Source organism: Tachyglossus aculeatus, chromosome 17 (assembly GCF_015852505.1).
Source record: "Tachyglossus aculeatus isolate mTacAcu1 chromosome 17, mTacAcu1.pri, whole genome shotgun sequence".
NCBI classification, from domain to species: Eukaryota; Metazoa; Chordata; class Mammalia; order Monotremata; family Tachyglossidae; genus Tachyglossus; species Tachyglossus aculeatus.
In genome coordinates this window covers 17,370,749-17,389,366 of record NC_052082.1, presented here as the reverse complement: position 1 = coordinate 17,389,366, position 18,618 = coordinate 17,370,749, and the positions used below count along the sequence as shown (strand labels likewise).

General features: G+C 41.1%; 1 protein-coding gene across 1 annotated transcript in view; it reads right to left on the bottom strand.

The window, feature by feature from the left end:
- Nucleotides 1-18,618, bottom strand: part of PCCA (propionyl-CoA carboxylase subunit alpha) — a 334,301-nt gene that overhangs the window by 73,757 nt on the left and 241,926 nt on the right. Inside the window, exons 18-19 of the mRNA XM_038759418.1 lie at nucleotides 14,615-14,713; nucleotides 5,333-5,386 (exon numbers count right to left, since the gene is read on the bottom strand). Of these exons, the coding sequence (XP_038615346.1) occupies nucleotides 5,333-5,386; nucleotides 14,615-14,713 (153 nt within the window). The remainder of the gene's footprint in view (nucleotides 1-5,332; nucleotides 5,387-14,614; nucleotides 14,714-18,618) is intronic.

Genomic DNA, 18,618 nt, shown 5'->3' with positions numbered 1-18,618 from the left:
TTCCGGCTGGCACTGATCTACCTAGGACTGCTCCTTTCCACAAGTACAGGGTGTGAAAATGCTTGGTTTACATCAGCAGATTTAGGAATGGAAGGTGGGGGTCCTTTTGTTCTTCCACATGATTCAATCTCAGGCTTTGAAGTTTCCCAACTGAATTCAATATTTACCAAGAACTACAACAAAACAACTGCACTTAACAATGGGCTTCTATTTTCAAACTACTGCAGCCATATAGAGTTATCAGGAGATAGCAAATAGAAAATGACTGGCTTCATTTTTATTTGTAACTCTTAAAGCCTTTCTTAATAATTGTTTAATAATACATTGAACAGGGGAAGAAACAAATAAAGCTTTCATTACTTCTTCCTCTTCTTTCATATGTCTCCTAAATGCTGATTTAGTAGGTGCCCAATTTTGCTGAATACTATCCTAGGTGCTTGGACCTAGGTGCCTTCGACACGGTGGACCACCCCCTTCTCCTCAACACGCTATCCAACCTTGGCTTCACAGACTCCGTCCTCTCCTGGTTCTCCTCATCTCTCTGGCCATTCATTCTCAGTCTCCTCTGCGGGCTCCTCCTCCCCCTCCCATCCCCTTACTGTAGGGGTTCTTCAAGGGTCAGTTCTTGGTCCCCTTCTGTTCTCTATCTACACTCACTCCCTTGGTGAACTCATTCGCTCCCACGGCTTCCATCTTTATGCTGATGACACCCAAATCTACATCTCTGCCCCTGCTCTCATATCTCATATCTCCTCCTGCCTTCAGGACATCTCCATCTGGATGTATGCCCACCATATAAATCTCAATATGTCCAAGACTGAACTCCTTATCTTCCCTCCCAAACCCTGCCCTCTCCCTGACTTTCCCGTCACTGTAGACGGCACTACCATCCTTCCCGTCTCACAAGCCTGCAACCTTGGTGTCATCCTCGACTCTGCTCTCTCGTTCACCCCTCACATCCAATCCATCACCAAAACCTCATTCATTCATTCATATGTATTTATTCATATATATATGAAAAGAAAACACCAGACCAGACACTGATCTGTGGTTCTCAAGAATCTCCCAAAGACTATGATAATAGTATTTAATAGGTGCTTACTATGTGCCAAGCACTGCACTAAATCCTGGGGTAGACACAAGATGATTAGATCCGACAGTTGCTTTCCACTTAGGGATCGTGGTCTAAGAAGAAAGGAGAATAGGTAGTTTATCCCCATTTTATAGATGAGAAACTAAGGCCCAGATAAGTTAAGTGATTTTCCCAGGGCCAATCAACAAGTGGCAGAAACAGGACTAGAACCCAAACCTCCTGAAAACCAAGTCTATGCTCTATCCACTAGACCATTTTGCCTCCCCACTGAAAGAACAATCAGTAGAAATGCAAATTTCAACAAATTAGAAAAGTGCTGCAAGGATGCTCAGAGCAGCATGCTCAATCCTCTCGCTTTTCCCTCTCATACTGTTTCCCATTCCTCTTTTCTTTGCATTTTCTCTCTTTCCTCTCTCTCTCACCGAGGCAATTCTTCAGTAGCAGCAAGCTAATAACATATGTGAAATTTGAAGGTTTTCCCTACTAGGTCCAGGCTGCCTTTTCCTGCCATCCAAATATGGCAAAGAATTATTATTCCCCTTCCTCTCCCTGATGTTTCCCTGAGCACAAGCGTGTGAGTACGCTCTCCCCCCCCTCCCCCGCCCCATATTCTTCTAGACAGGAAGGACACAGGGTTAGGTGTGGCTGTCATTACCCAAAATGAGGAGCAAGGCTGGAAGGGATGAGCCAGGAGGTGTGCTGGCTGTGTGACTGCGTGCCCACGCTAGAGTATCTAGTGTGTTATGTGGTATGGGTATTACCTGGACTGCTTCCCACTTCCATTAACACAGGCAATCAGATAGTTAAAAGACAGCTGCATGTGACAGAGAGCATTCCAGTCAGCTATACAATAGAACTGAAAAATCTTTGAGATAGTCTAAGAACCGTCACCTGCTGGTAACTGCTCTTGAGTAGGTGTACCCACTTCTGTATTTTGAGGGTGGTGGCAACCCTAGGGGGTGGAGAAGGAAAGGGGGGTGGGGGGGAGAAAGAGAGAAATAGAAAAAGAGAGAGAGAGAGAGAGAGAGAGAGAGAGAGAGAGAGAGAGAGAGAAAAGAAGAAGGAAGAAGGGAGAAGGAGGAGGAGGAGAAGAGGAGAAGTAGGGAAGAGGAAGAAAAAGAGGAGAAGAAGGAAGAAGGAAGAAGGAAGAAAGAAGAAGAAGAAGAAGAAGAAGAAGAAGAAGAAGAAGAAGAAGAAGAAGGAAGAAAGAAGAAGAAGGAAGAAGGAAGAAAGAAGAAGAAGAAGAAGGAAGAAAGAAGAAGAAGGAGGAAGAAGGAAGAAAGAAGAAGAAGAAGAAGAAGAAGAAGAAGAAGAAGAAGAAGAAGAAGAGGAAGAAGAGGAGGAGAAGGAGGAGGAGGGGGAGGAAGAAGAGGAGGAAGAGGAAGAGGAAAGGGGGGGGAGAGAGAGAGAGAGAAAAGAAGAAGGAAGAAGGGAGAAGGAGGAGGAGAAGAGGAAGAGGAAGGAGGAAGAGGAAGAGGAAGAGGAAGAAGAGGAGGAAGAAGAAGAAGAGGAAGAAGAGGAAGAAAGGAAGAGGGTGGGGGAGGAGGAGAAGAAGGAGAATAAGCAGAATAAGCAGAAGAAGAAGAAGAAGAAGAAGAAGAAGAACAACAACAACAACAACAACAACAACAACAGCAAGAAGAAGATCAATGAGGGGCTAATGAAGACAACAACACACAGGGGCAGAATGGCACATGATGTGCCAATCCAGCGCACGAACAAATAGGACTTAAGGGACTTGGTACTGCATCACCCAGGGAAGCAAGACCAGCAGGAAATATAAGGATGGGCTCATCCTCAGTTCCTTGTCTTTGGCTACCAAATGTCCACTGACCTTTTGTTACAACAAAATGAATAAAAGGCTGGCCTAACCTGACTCATTACTTGGAATATTTTCCAACAGAGGCTTGCTGTGAGTATATATGAGGAAGTGGTGGAGGGAGTGGCGAAGGGAATGGCTCATTCCTTACTTAGGTTCTGATGGCAGAGGGCAAGGAATAGGACCCCATGTGGGCTCTTTTCCAGCTCCAAGGGGCAAGGCCGACTAGCCCAAAAAGCTACGGGATTAAGGTAATGCTGGCACCCCACGGAGCTATGACCCCATTTCTGTTGGTGCCTACGTTTCTGAGTCACATACACAAGGTGACACGCCTATGACTGTGAACTGCTTTGCAAAATCAGCCCAACTTTATGATCTGACAAGATGCCTGACGAAAACCAAAGTTGGGCACCAGTCTAACCAGGGAAAGCCTACACACAGCCAGCAACACAAAATTTAATGATATTAACAAAATTCTGCTTCTTAAGCAAGTGGTACTGTCCAATGATGCAGGGACAACAGAATCAAGAAGGCCAACATGGCTTTGGGGAGACAGATGGAGTTTGGGAACATCTTATCAACCTGAAGGTTTAAACTGTCATGACGATTTACAATCTTTTAGGCTGTGCGATCTAGCCACCACTGAAAACATGCAGCTTCTTCGGCAGTTTCACCAGCATTATATATTTCAAGAATATATAAATATATATGAATATGCACACACTCTCCCACGCACTTAGCAGTGCTCTGCACAGTCTGACAGACTCTGACACATGTCTGTCTCCCACTCTAGACTGCAAGCTCATTATGGAGAGGGAATGTGTCTGCTAATGTTATTGTATTATACTTTCCCAAGCGCTTAGTACAGTGCTCTGAACATAGCAAACACTTAATAAATACCATTAATTGATTGATAGTATATGCTCAATAAACACCACTGATATAAAAATGTTTTTCCCAGCTCTTAGCATGGTGCTTTGCACACAGCGGGGGGACAATAAATATTATTACTACTACTACTCACTATTACTAAGGCATTACTCATGGTAAAATAGCATCACTGGGCAGGGTACATGAGAAGAATGGGGTGACAGCAGAAAGAGAAGCAGTATGGCTTAGTGGACAGAGCCCAGGCTTGGGAGTCTGAGGACCTGGGTTCTAATTCCACCTCTGCCACTTGTCTGCTGTGTGACCTTTGGCAAGCCACTTAACTTCTCTCTGCCTGTTACCTCATCTGTAAAATGGGGGTGAAGACTGTGAGCCCCACATGGGGCAACCTGATTACACTGTATCTACTCCAACGCTTAGAACAGTGCTTGGTACATAGTAAATGCTCAACAAATACCATTATTATTATTATTACTATTATTAATTTCTAATCAGTTGTTATATTGTGCACTGAAAGGGGGCATATGCAAACAGGGAGGGTGGGAGGCGTGTTTTATGAACTACAGGGTCAAACATGGGCTGATGTGAAGCATCAACAGAAGAGTATCCTAGCATGCAGCATTTAGGAGAGAGTTGCTGTCCTTGAGCAGAAGCTTGGGAAGATCAAGATTACTATGAAAACAGCAACAGGCCTTTTGTGGAAAGCACATCACCATAGGAAGGAACTACCTTTACATGCACAAAATGTGGAATAAACTGTCAGTTGCATATCAATCTTTTCAATACATACGGAGAAGATCATCACCGGTTATGTCATCTTGAAAATGAAAGGATGACAATACATACATAGATACACAGAAAAACTACACACCTGTATACACACACACACACATAAATCATTTGAATTTCCATTCCAAACAGAAGCTCAGGGTTGTCCTACAGTGTGATAATTTTAAAAGGAGCATTAAGGCTTGTGTAATATGCCACTGCTCACTAAGACGCCAAAGATTTTGTAACTCAACAACAAAGCTGGTACTATTTCTACCCAATCTTTCTTCTCTCCTTGTTTTTCTCCATCTAAAATGAAGGTGTTTAAAATGGAGAAAGTGGGATACCCTTAGTCTGACAAAGATTTGCAAGAACTTATGAGATATGAAGAAATAAAAAAGAATGACTCGACAACTAATGATGTGCCATTACTATATTCTGAAATCTTTTTTTTTTCTAAAATACACTGAATATGGTTTATATTCACTTAAGGGAAAAAAGAGGATCATCTGCAAAAACATTCAAAGCTCATCAACACATTTGGCAAAAGGTATTTTTAAAACTCATTTTTGTTCCACTGAAAATTACCACTGGTATAAAAATGAAATTGCAAAATAATAAACATTCAATCTCCAAATTCCACTCTTTAATTTGCAAAAAGAAATAATGAAGAGGGCATGGCAGGTTTGGCCACATATATTCAGTATCTATTAGCATTCCCTTCTTGTATATATGGTAAACACACACAGTATGAGAATACTCACCGTTGTGCCTAGAAACTGAATGCTCATATTTCCACCTGCATCTCGTGAAAGGCACTGAAAGAAACAGGTAAAAACTAATTAGGGGCTACTCAGGACACAAAGCAAAATATTCTTATGCATTTACCTCCCTTCTCCACATACCCACCTGTCTACTCAATTCTTCTTCCTCCTATCTTTTGTGTTTAACTCCCCCATTAATTGTGAGGTCCTTTACAGCAGGGATAGTATGTTTTACCTCTAGAGTACTCTCCCATTCTCTTAGTTCAGTGCTCACCACACAATAGCTGCTCAATAAATACTACTGATTAATTGAATCTGGTCCTTTCCCATCCAACAGTGGATGATCCTTTAGGGGGGCTGCAATATTTGTATCAGAAATGATAATATCAATCCATGGTATTTACTCTGTGAAGAGCACCATACTAAGTGGTTGGGAGTACACTACAACAGGGTTGGGAGACATGTTTCCTGCTCACAACGAGTTTATACGATTTTAATAACTCCCTGGGGCTTAACAATGTTAACCACAGGAACATCATTTAACATTAACTGCATTATTTTAATTCTTATACTGGTCTCTGTGACCAGATGATTTAGATTACATGAATAAAATGGGGTGATTTTTGCTGTACTGTCCTCTCTCACTTGCAGAGTACTCAAAACATTTAGCGAGGTGGCCGGTAGATGTTAAGATGATTCAATGTAAAGTAAATATATAAAGGCACAAAGACTTGTTCCTCCTGAGGCATTTCCTTTTTTGATGAAAATGAAATTCCAACCCTAAATCTTTTCCATCCACAGGACAGAAAACGCTCCACATTAGATCAAACGGATATTTAAAAGCACAAGCTAAAAGAGGAAGAACTCTGAATTCCAATCAGTGGGAATATATTTGACAGTACAAAAAAATGAGGAAGTTATGCCACACAGAAAACACACAGTCACAGTGATAAGGTATTTGATTTTATCCTTCCTCACTCAGTAATCCCAAATCTACAATGCACTCATATATCCAATGTGTAATTTTAATTTTTAAAAGCCATACTCTCCCAAGTGCGTAATGCTTTGCTCTGCAGAGAGTAAGCACTCACTAAATAGCACTGATGATGGAAGTGAAAATATGCTAATATCCATCTTAAAGTGCTCATATAAAAAAACTACAGTGATAATTATGTACTTTGGAACTAATTTGGAATTGGTGAGCTTAGACAGCCCCTTAGTTTTTGAGTGTGGTTCATTATGAAATTCTGCTCTATTTTATATAAATGACGCATCTCTTTCTTACCACAACCTAAACATCCTTATTTTCTTTTTTTATTTCTTTCTTCTTTTTTTTTTTTTTTACTAACAGGTCATAAACTGTCACCACAATCTGTACAATCATATGAAAACAAGAGGATGTGCCATAGCCCGACATATTTCAACAATAATGGTTAATGGAATGGAAAATAATAAAATGTCATACAAAACCTGACGTTTACTTTTATAAAGGAAACAGGAATATACACTTTTCCCACAGTCTAGGATAAACAAAATCAGGTTTTGGAAACTGCAAAAAGAACAAAGTCCCGGCTGCCTACAATGAGTCCAGTTTATGCCAAAACAAACAAGTACTGACCACTTGATAAGCTGTCAGCAAACGGTAAGATGAAAAAAAAAGCAGGGGGAAGGAGGGGAACAGACCTTTTTTTCATGAAATACTCCACCCTCCAATAATGTGCTTTTTGCCCTTTTGCCTAGTTTGTAGGATCACCAGAAATCTTTGGCTTTTTGTAGCCATCACTGACCCCAACCCACAACCTCTCCCCATCACTCTTACCACAGAAGGGAAACCAAAATATCTTTTACAAAACACACACCCCAGTATTCTAAGAGAAGGCTGCATTTTTTAAAAGTACAATATGGTATCCTGGAAAAAGTTGGGTTTGTCGGTATCTGAGCAAGCAGAAATCCAGGACAGACTGAACAGCTCCTAGTACAAAAATGTTCTAAGGGAACAGAATGGAGCTTAAGAAGAATATCTACAAATCATTCATTCAATTGTATTTAACTGAGCACTTACTGTGTGCGTAACACTGCGCTCAGTGCAAATCGATAAGCAGCATGGCCTACTGGACAGAGCACAGGCCTGGGTTTCCAATTCCAGCTCCTCCACTTATCTGCTGAGTGACTCTGGGGAAGTCACCTAACTTCTCTGTGCCTCAGTTCCCTCATCCGTAAAATGGGAATTAAAACTGTGAGCCCCATGTGGGACACAGACAGTGTCCAACCTGATTAGTTTGTATCTACCCCAGGCCTAGTATACAACGCTTAGCACACAGTAAGTGCTTAACAAGTACAATTAAAAAAAAATAATTTTAGAATACGGGAAACTCCCAAACCCATATCCTGACTCTGCCACTTGTCTGCTGTGTGACCTTGGGCAAGTCACTTAATTCTCTGTGCCTCAGTTACTTCATCTGTAAAATGAGGATTAAGACTCATGTGAGGCATGGACTGCGATTGACCTGAATGGCTTGTATCTACGCCAGTGGTTAGTTCAGTGCCTGGCACATAGTAAGCGCTTAACAAATACCATAAAAAAAAATAAAACCCCTCTGTCATGAAAGAATAGTGGCACTGTAGTTCCCTGGCATATCACTACCCCTTGAAACAACTGGGCCACTAGAGCTACTGTTTGAACAGTCTTCCACATTTACTCCTCCACCACAGTCCATCTTTTACCCTCTCCAGAGTCTGTTCCTTCAGCAACACTAAAATGTAATCCTCCGATTAGGACAGAGGCAAAGATACTCCCAAAACTTTCCCCCAGAAAACCAAAAATAAGGAACTCCAAAAAATCATGCAACGTGTGTTGTTAGAGATCGAAAAGGGAACTGCTAAGCTTTTGAAAGCCGTATTAGAAGCGAAGCAAGCACATTATCATAATTAATGTTTCAAATTACAGTTGTAAATAAATCTCAGCTGTTAAATGTGACTAGATTTTTTGAAGCATACTAAAAGGAGTTATTTCTGTTCTACTGGTGGGCTCATTCCTGAGATTTGTAATTGTAATTGATGTTTTCTGGAAAGTGAAAAGAGATGGTTAACAATGACTTATTTTCCACCTCTTTAGAAAAAAATGCCAGCTTCCACTTATTCCAAGATATATTTACATATACTATACATTATAATAGAAGGTTTCATTTTACATGTGATAGCCAGACCATAATCACGTGCTTATTACAAGAAAGAACAGCTAATTACTTGCAATGGAAGAAAAGAATTTTAAAAAATCACACTCCAAAACATTCACTTCAGGTACTAAGGTGAACCATAAGAGTAGTACCATCTTCTTTGATGAATGAAAATTACTTGAATTACTTGAAAAGTATAGTTTTACTCTCCCATTTACCAACATTTATAGATTAAAATCCCAAATTAGTGAACAAATGGAAAATAATTTTTTTTTCAAATGTCTCGGGTAACAAGGTAAAAACCTACGAAAATTTTTATTTCATAATAGGAAAAAATGAATAAAATGTATTATCCAAATAGAATTACACACACACACACACACACACACACTCTCTCTCTCTCTCTCTCTCTCTCTCTCTCTCTCTCTCTCTCCCCCCCCACCCCCAAAACCCCAATGCCTGAACCCAAGTTTTGGACTTGGGGTGCTTATCCCAAATAATTTCAATTCTTGCCTCACTACATTTCCTAAGCACACACAGATTTGTCAAACTGTTCTATTTGTGTTGTCTATACTGAATATTGCAATCATTTCACAAGTTATTAATTTAATCTGGTTTTTTGCACTAAATGACAAGGGATTCCTGTGACCCTGCTGCAAATTCTTTGGTTTTACTATAGAAAATTAGTTCCACTTAGTTGGGTATCAATGACCTATTCAACGTAGGATGTAGAGGGGCTACAATCAACTTCATACCAGTACCGCAATAAATTTGTATCTTCAAAAGAAAATTTATTTAAGCAACAAGATATAAAATGGAAAGAAAAGAGGAAACCTCTCAGAGGCACAATATATTGGGAGAAATGTCAAGCAACTGCATAAATTGTTAGTACCTAGCAGGATCTCAGAATATTTTCAAAAGTGTTTAGATGCTCTTCAGGCCTGCAGACAACCTGCTGTGAGCAGGTGGATGGAAGAAATCATTCTACACAAAGAAACAGGCCAATAGCAGTTACTCGGCTCTGCTTGCAAACGTTCAAATAACGTGACAATGCAAAACGTAAATTCAGTAAGTAAATCACTAACTAGAAATAGATTAAATTCAGCGCCTGAAGTACACTGTGTGACAAGGAAAACTATTTGAGTTGTTCCATGTAAAATTAGAGATTCCTCTTTCAAGGGGAAAAATGACACCTTAACAAGAATTGAGTTCAGTATTAGCAAAATCGTACTGCTCTACTTGTTCCCTGTAAGAAAAACCAACAAAACGTGGAGCCCATAATTGATGAAATTTCAGCTGTATTACATCATAACAAAGACTGTGACTGCTTTATAACACTTTGACTGATCAGGTCAATAAGAAACAATTCTATTTTTTCATCTTGGGACCAGTCTCATCCTGGGCTAAAAATCTACACCTGTAACTTGGGAATGCCTTTTTATTTGACTCTGATTTATAGGTACAATGGCTTCAATAAAGGAACATTTGTACTTGAGCAAAGTTTCAAAAATTATATTCCCCCAAAACATGAGCATTCTACCATCACAGGCGAAAACATAAGAGAATCCTTTTTTAAAAATTAGGTATAACATTTGCCTGAAAGAACTACTTTCCTAGAAAAGTAATTCATGGAGACAAACGGCTGTATGGCAAATAACTTTTTAAAGCCCTTCTAAATAGAAACAGTTTGGGGAGAATCACAGCACGGCACTGAAACAAAGAATGCTACGCTCTCCTTTTCCTTTGCAATGGGACATTATGGAGCTGAAAAATGATTCATATAATAATAATAATAATGATGATGCTTTGCCATGTGCCTGCTGTGTGCCCTTGGGCAAGTCATCAAGTTCTCTGTGCCTCAGTTTCCTCATCTGTAAAATGGAGGTTAATTACCTGTTCTTCTGAAGTCCCACCCTGGGCCAGGGACTGCCTACAGCCTGCTCATCTTGTACCCCCACAACTTTTATGTATATACCCATAATTTACTTATTTATATTAACATCTGTCTCCACCTCTAGACTGCAAGCTCACTGGGTGCAGGGAACTTGTCCACCAACTCTGTTGAATTAAACTCTCCCAAGTGCTTAGTACAGTGTCCTGAACACAGAAAGTGCTAAATACCACTGATTGTATCATCATCATCATCATCAATCATATTTATTGAGCGCTTACTGTGTGCAGAGCACTGTACTAAGCGCTTGGGAAGTACAAATTGGCTCACAGTCTAAAAGGGGGAGACAGAGAACAAAACCAAACATACTAACAAAATAAAATAAATAGAATAGATATGTATCAACCTCCGCACTTAATAGTAAGCACTTAATGAATACCACATTTACCATCATTATTAGTATTTCATTAAGCAACAGTGATCTGAATCCTTTTCTTGCAGTCCCAGAGCAACTGAAGGGACAAGATGCTTCTGTCCCTCTCACTTGATCTGAAAACTTGAGTTGAAGTTGCCCGCGGATTTAGGGAAGAACTGCTGCCAGAGCTTTATAACCCAGCACACCCGCCTAAGAGACACACATGGAATTTACTGTAAAGGCAGAGGAACCATTATCATACCTACCCAGCAGAGCCTTCCCTCTCCGCTGCCAAATATCAGAGATACACATTGGTGTGAACTGAGCATACAGATGTTACAGTGTCGACAAAGGGGCATATGATGGAGAGGGATAGGGATAAGCTGAGAGTTCACAATGGGCTAACCGGAGAAAAATCATGACATTTTATGGAATTTGCTAAGCACTTACTTTGTGCCAGGCATTGTACTAGAGAGAAGCAGTGTGGTTCAGTGGAAAGAACCCGGGTTTCAGAGTCAGAGGTCATGGGTCCTAATCCTAGCTCTGCCACTTAGCTGTGAAACTTTGGGCAAGTCACTTACCTTCTCTGTGACTCAGTTACCTCATCTGTAAAATGGGGATGAAGACTGTGAGTCCCACGTGGGACAATCTGATAATCCTATATCTCCCACAGCGCTTAGAACAGTGCTTGGCACATGGTAAGCACTTAACAAATACGAAGCATTGGGGTAGATACAAGATAAGAAGACTGTAAAGTCCCTGTCCCACATGGGACTCACGGTCTTCATCCTCATTTTACAGATGAGGTAACTGAGGCCCTGGCAAGTTAAGTGACTTGTCCAAGGTCACACAACAGACAAGAGGCGGAGCTGGGATTAGAACCAAGGTCCTTCTGATTCCCAGGCCCGTGCATTGTCCGCTAGGCCATGCTGCTTCTCTTGACTTGGATGGGAAAAGGTTCTGTAACGTGAATGAGTGGCATTTCCGAATTGAGGCAAACTAGATAGATGGGAGTTCAACTTGAAAGGAGGCGCTTGAGTGAGATTAGTAGCTATAGGAAACAGGAAGTAGGTTTTCCTGAGAGGCATGGAACAGACCACAGAGAGATGAGGGAAGGTATTAGAAATTGAGTGGCTCTTGTGGTCCTGATTCTAACACTAATAGGATGCTGATGTAAAGAGGGAAGAGAATGCTGCGGTCAGAGGAAAGATTACAAAGGTGACAGGGACACTGAGAACAGAGCTGTCCACCATTGTTGGGTAGGGACCGTCTCTCTATGTTGCCAACTTGTACTTCCCAAGCGCTTAGTACAGTGCTCTGCATACGGTAAGCGCTCAATAAATACGACTGAATGAATGAATTTGCAAATTAGTAAACAGGCCACAAAAAATGTGTCATGGCTGCCACCACTTCCTTATTCAAAGTGGTGGGTACTTGGATGTGGAGTATGTCATGAGTCCGGCCGGCTGCTCCCATGTGAACCCTTGCCACCCACCCTCTGCTCCCTAAACAGCCACTCTCTCTCACTTTTTGGAAGCAGCGTGGCTCAGTGGAAAGAGCACGGGCTTTGGAGTCAGAGGTCGTGGGTTCAAATCCCGGCTCCGCCACTTGTCAGCTGTGTGACGTAGGGCAAGTCACTTCACTTCTCTGGGCCTCAGTTCCCTCATCTGTAAAATGGGGATGAAGCCCGTGAGCCCCTCATGGGACAACCTGATTACCTTGTACCTACCCCAGCGCTTAGAACAGTGCTTTGCACATAGTAAGCGCTTAACAAATACCAACATTATTATTACTTTTGATCCGTCAAAAAAATAGTTTGCAAGTCAAGCTATTTATCTTCATAATGCTTTTGAAAAGCATTGATTCCAATTGGCAGTCACTGACTGAGAAAAAGTTTTTTTTTTTCCGAGGAGTGGGTATAACAGGGGTGGGGAAATGACAGCGAGCAGTAAGTTAGAATGACTTCAGGCAGGAGACAATAAGGGACCTGGACCAGGGGTATATAATTAATTGTAAAATCTGAAATGCAGAGGATGAATTCAGGAAAAGCAGAGGAATTTAGCAATGAACCCTTCAGCCTTAAGGAAACAGAAATTGCTCATGTGGTCTCAGATTTCCCCAAATTCCTGAAGTCCAGGGTCTTGAGGGATTAGCTATTATGGCTAACTGACTCCCAAACTGAACTCCTCATTTTCCTTCCCAATTCCTCTCCTCCACCTAACTTGCTCATCACAATTAACTCCTCCCTCTCTTTCAAGCCCCACATTCAGTCTGTTGTCTGAATGTTCAGTCATTCAGTCTACAACCTGCCGGTTTTTCTTCCATCACATTTCTATAATTTGCCTCTTCTCTCCATCTAAATGGCCACCATGCTGGTCCAAGCGTTTGTCATATCCCAATTAACTACTGCATCAAGTCTCCTTGCTGACTTTCATGCTTCCAATCTCTCCCATCTCTAGTTCATACTTCATTCCCCTTCCTGGATCAGTTTTCTACAATGAGGTTCTGCACATCACCCAATTCCTCAAAAAAACCTGCACATTGTGGCCCATTCTTAAATTAAAAAAAAGTGTTGAAGAATTCATTTTCAGTATCTTTGGGGCAAACAGATTTTGTAGAGGTGGAACAATGAGCAACCAGGCCAAAACAGAAATCTTAGTTCACGTTTTAAGTATGACAACTTTCTCCTGGGATAGTCTGGGCTGCAATGGAAGTTTAATACGGCTTTTTTTGTTTGAATATAATAATGGTATTTGTTAAGCGCTTAATATTTGCCAAGCACTGTTCTAAGCGCTGGTGCACTATTCTAAGTGCTGGATGCTTTTCTTTTATGGCATTTGTGAGGTACTTACTACATGTCAAAGCTCTATTCTAAGTGCTGGGATAGGAGCAGAGTTATCTGGGAAGATGGAGTTCCTTTCCCACATGGGCTCACCATCTAAGTAGGAGGGAGAACAGGTACCGAACCTCCATTTTACGGCTGAGGAAAGTGAGACTCAGAGAAGTTAAGTGACTTGGCCAAAGTCACACAGCAGGCAAGTTGTGGAGCTGGGATTAGACCCCTAGTCCTCTGATTCCCAGATCCCTGCTCTTTCCATGAGGCCATTCTGTTTCCCATGTTCAGCGATGAGCATTCTCAGTTTATCCGACAACATTCTCTGGCTTCTCTTCTTTCAGGCTTGAAAATGGTGTTTTGTGGGTTGTGAGAAAGTCACGTGCAAGACTGCTCAGGACTGAAAAACCCTTTCTCAGTGGAAGGAAACTGACACTGGGCAAAAGAGAAAATTTCAAAAAGAATGCCCTTGAAGAGTTTAAAGAACCTGCTGTGGAAAGGTTATTCTGCTGGGCTGTGTCTATATCAGACTATTTAATGCATGATCTCATCAGGTGAGGGAAGCTGGGTCAACAACCTGATTGTCAATAAGAATCCCCAGGAAAAGTAACCACAACTGCAAATTTCTAAGGATTCTGACTTGAAATACTAAATCACAAATTCAGGGCCTGGGAATGAACAGCTCACCTACTCATAGATCCTTTTCTTTCTCCAAGTGAGACGCCTTGACATTCATAATAAGCCAGAAAAACACAATTCCCCCCTCCCTGCCCCCCCGCAGAAGTCAGCTAGTGTAAGAATAATCTAACATAGCGGTGTTCTTTAAGGCTACTTTCTTTTACCAAAAATTCTCAAAAATCCAAATGCAAAATGTAGCTTAGCACTGAGTTAAGTTTTAATTCTGCAGGGACCGCTACACGATTTGAGCTTTTGAAAGGGCCTCCAAATAACGCGCCGGCAAATTTACCTGTACGATCCTTCGGGTGCCATCGACGTTGACAGGTAATAAGGGTGAAGCCAGGTTCCACTGACTGGTCACATTCAGTTGCGTTCCATCAACTTCCACCTGTTGTGACACCAAATAACACGGTTACCATGAAGACGGAAGGAAAACGGATCTCAAGTTCATTGCTGCATACAAAGCAGCAGCCATTTTAAACAGATGGCTCCCAAAACAACCTGTCATGTTTACTGCTTCTGCCACAGAAGACAGGGTCCAACAACGGAGTCTTCCTAGCTATCTCTGGGGAGAGGTGAAGGACCTGTGAACAGCTGCCTCTGGGAACTTAGGTATCAAGTGATTTCCAGCAAGTAACAAGCAGCCATCCAACTTTTAAACCTATCTGGACATGCTACATTTACCCCAATTAGACAAGTAATGCACATAAATTCCAGTGACACCTTGCAACCCCCGCAATAGGGCTTGCATATAATATCCTCTCCAAGGACCAAGGAAGAACTTTCTCTATGTTAATTTTAATGACTGGCTGGCACTGTTATCTTAATTAACAGGGGCATTAATCAAGCAACGTTCTTTAGTGTTGCGTCTGAAATACAGTCAAACTTTGCAAAGTTCCTAGGAGTTTTTCCTCTATCTCAGGTGATGTGGGAAGCAGCGTGGCTCGGTGGAAAGAGCACGGGCTTTGGAGTCAGAGGTCATGGGTTCAAGTCCCGGCTCCGCCACTTAGCTGTGTGACTTTGGGCAAGTCACTTCACTTCTCTGTGCCTCAGTTACCTCATCTGTAAAATGAGGATTAAGACTGTGAGCCCCCGTGGGACAACCTGATCACCTTGTAACCTTCCCAGCGCTTAGAACAGTGCTTTGCACATAGTAAGCGCTTAATAAATGCCATCATTATCATTATTATTATTATTTATGTTTTACGGCTACCAGGCATGCTCCAAGGTAGAAGCTTGGAAGAGACTGCAGAAACTTGCCTAATGTTATAAACAAACCAGTGGCAGAGCCAGGATTATTGATCACTAACAGCTAATCTAGACTTTTATCAACTAGATTCTGCCATCTTCCTTAAACTGAATCCACTACAGTAGATACTATCTGGACGTCCTGCCCTTTATTCATTCAATCACATTTATTCGTTCATTCAATAAATCAATCAATCGTATTTATTGAGCGCTTACTGTGTGCAGAGCACTGTACTAAGCGCTTCGAAAATACAAGTTGGCAACATATAGAGATGGTCCCTACCCAACAGTGGGCTCACAGTGTAGAAGGGGGAGACAGAGAACAAAACAAAACATATTTATTGAGCACTTACTGTGTGCAGAGCACTGTACAATTTATCGAGTGCTTATTATGTGCAGAGCCATGTACTAAGCGCTTGGGAAATTACAATAAAGCAATAAAGAGAGACAGTCCCTGCTCACAACCAGTTCACAGTCTAGAGGGGGGAAACCTTTAGGACCTTAGCAGATCAAGTGAATTATTCAATATATATCAGCATAAAATGTGTTGGCGCTACAATAAACAAGATGGCTTTTATTTGCTAAAAATAAGCCCAGATGAACTTTTGCTTCAAACAGCCACTTTCAATTTTCAGTATATTTTACATGTACCACTCACCACCTGCAGTGATTGCTTCATAGACAAGAAACTCTCATATGCACCAATAATTTGTTTTTTGTTCATATTTAGATCTAGCATCATTTTCAGACTATATACCCTCATCTGCGTGATCAATTATATTTATTTTAAAATCATTGCGATTTTAAAGAAAAATCTTACTCTAATTTGTGCAGCTGATGTTGGAAAATGTAAACCTTAATGAATTGTGAGTTTTTTGACAGTTTTCAAATATATAGTGAGTGAAAATTTGTAGACAGAGTGTTGAGTCCCTCAAGGGATAGGGACGGTGCCTAATTCCCACCTGTACATTCTCTCCCAGCACTTGGTACAGTGCTCCGCAAACAATTAGACCTTGGGCAAGTCAATTAACTTCTCTGAGCCTCAGTTACCTCATCTGTAAAAATGGGGATTAAGACTGTGAGCCCCATGTGGGACAACTTGATCACATTGTATCCCCCCCAGTGCTTAGAACAGTGCTTTGCACATAGTAAGCGCTTAACAAATGCCATCATTATTATTATTATTATTATTAGGGCTTAATAAATACTACTACTACTACATAGTTCTCTCTGTCCTTCCTCCTACTTACTCTGTGAGCCCCATGTGGGACCTGCTTATGCTGTATCCACCCCATGTTTAGTACAGTGCTTGGCATATAGTAAGCCCTTAACACATACCACAATTATTAAATAACTCACTGAAGATCAAACAATCAACCAATAACATTAGTGAAAAAGTGTGGCCTAGTGGAAAGAACACAGGCCTGGGAATCATAAGATGTGGGTTCTAATCCTGGCTCTGCCATTTGTCTGCTGTGTGGCCTTGGGGCAAGTCAACTTCTCTGTGCCTCATTTTTCTCATCTTTCCCCCACCACTTTAGACTGTGAAACCCTTGTGGGACAGGGACTGTTCCTGACTTGATTGTCTCATAAGTAACCCAGGGATTAGTGGTGTCTTGAAAAGTATACAAATGATATTCTACAATTGATTGATTGAGATTCTACTATTACTAATAGTTAAGATGGTCGTTACTAAGTGCTTAGTATAGGACTGTGCTAAGTGCTAGGGGTAAAAACAAGATAAAAACAAGACGACCAGATTGAATGCAGTCTCTACCTCACCTAGGAGTGACATAAATTAATAACAGTAATAATAATAATAGTGGTATTTGTTAAGCACTGTACTAAGGGCTGAAGTAGAAACAAGATGATTAGATCAGACAGTCTCTTTCCCACACAGGGCTCACAGTTTAAGAAGGAGGAAGAACAAGTACTTCATCTCCATTTTACAGATGAGCAAATGGAGGCATATGAAAGAGACTTTGCTCAAGGTCACACAGTGGACAAGGGGCAGGGTAGGAACTAAAACCCGGGTCTCCAAACTTTGTCTCATTCTCTTTCCACTAAACCACATAGCCCAAACGCCAGTCAGTCCTCGGGCACTTCAGGGTTCCAGGGAAATATCCCTGAATGAAATCAATCAATCGTAATTACGGAGTATTACTGTGTGCAGAGCTCCGTACTAAACGATTAGGAGAGTACAATATAACAATATAGCAAACCTTCCTATCACTCACGAAGAGTCCGGCAAATGACTCCAAGATAGCTTTTTTGGCGTCTTAGGCGAACGTTATTTAAAGCAAGATCAATACGGGTCTTCAATACAAGTAAACGATCTGAAGAAAATATAGTTTCAGCAGTTCTAAGTGTGAAAACATCATCATTTGTTGCTCCTAACACATAGTTGTACAAGACTTCTCCTCTGGCAGAAGCTGGCTAGCCAGAGTCTTGAGACGATAGCTTGGCCTCACTTCCTTAAATGTCTGGTCTGAGAATAATCATGGCTGTTGATCACACCTGAGCTGGCTCCACCTGACTTACTCATTTTTCTATGTTAAGATTATATTCCCTGGCCTCCCTTCTTGTCTTTATTGGTTTACGTATTTATTTCTTCCTTCTCATATCTGATAAGTCTCATCTTCCTCTTTGAAAAGGGAATTAAATATCTGTTCTCCATCCCCACTGAGATTATGAGCCTCGTGTGGGACAAGGACTTTGCCTGTGCTTACTACTGAATGAATGAATGAATAATAAACAGCCATTAGCCCACTAGTTGGCACATAGTAAGCACTTAAATTATAATATCTTTGCTCTAGCCAGCTTATTGTGTGCTTTTAATTTGGTCTAAAAACATATGGTTCCAAATTTCCAATGCCATCCTTCTATTGTGCAATGTTACCCTGTAACCCTTTAAAGATAAAAGGAAAATTCTGTGGGTTTTTTTTTTACCTTTAAGGAAAGATCTTAAGAAAAAATCTAGCTAGGACACCCAACAACACCATCACTGTTTTATGCAGTATTTATCACTAAGCAACTTGTAGAACT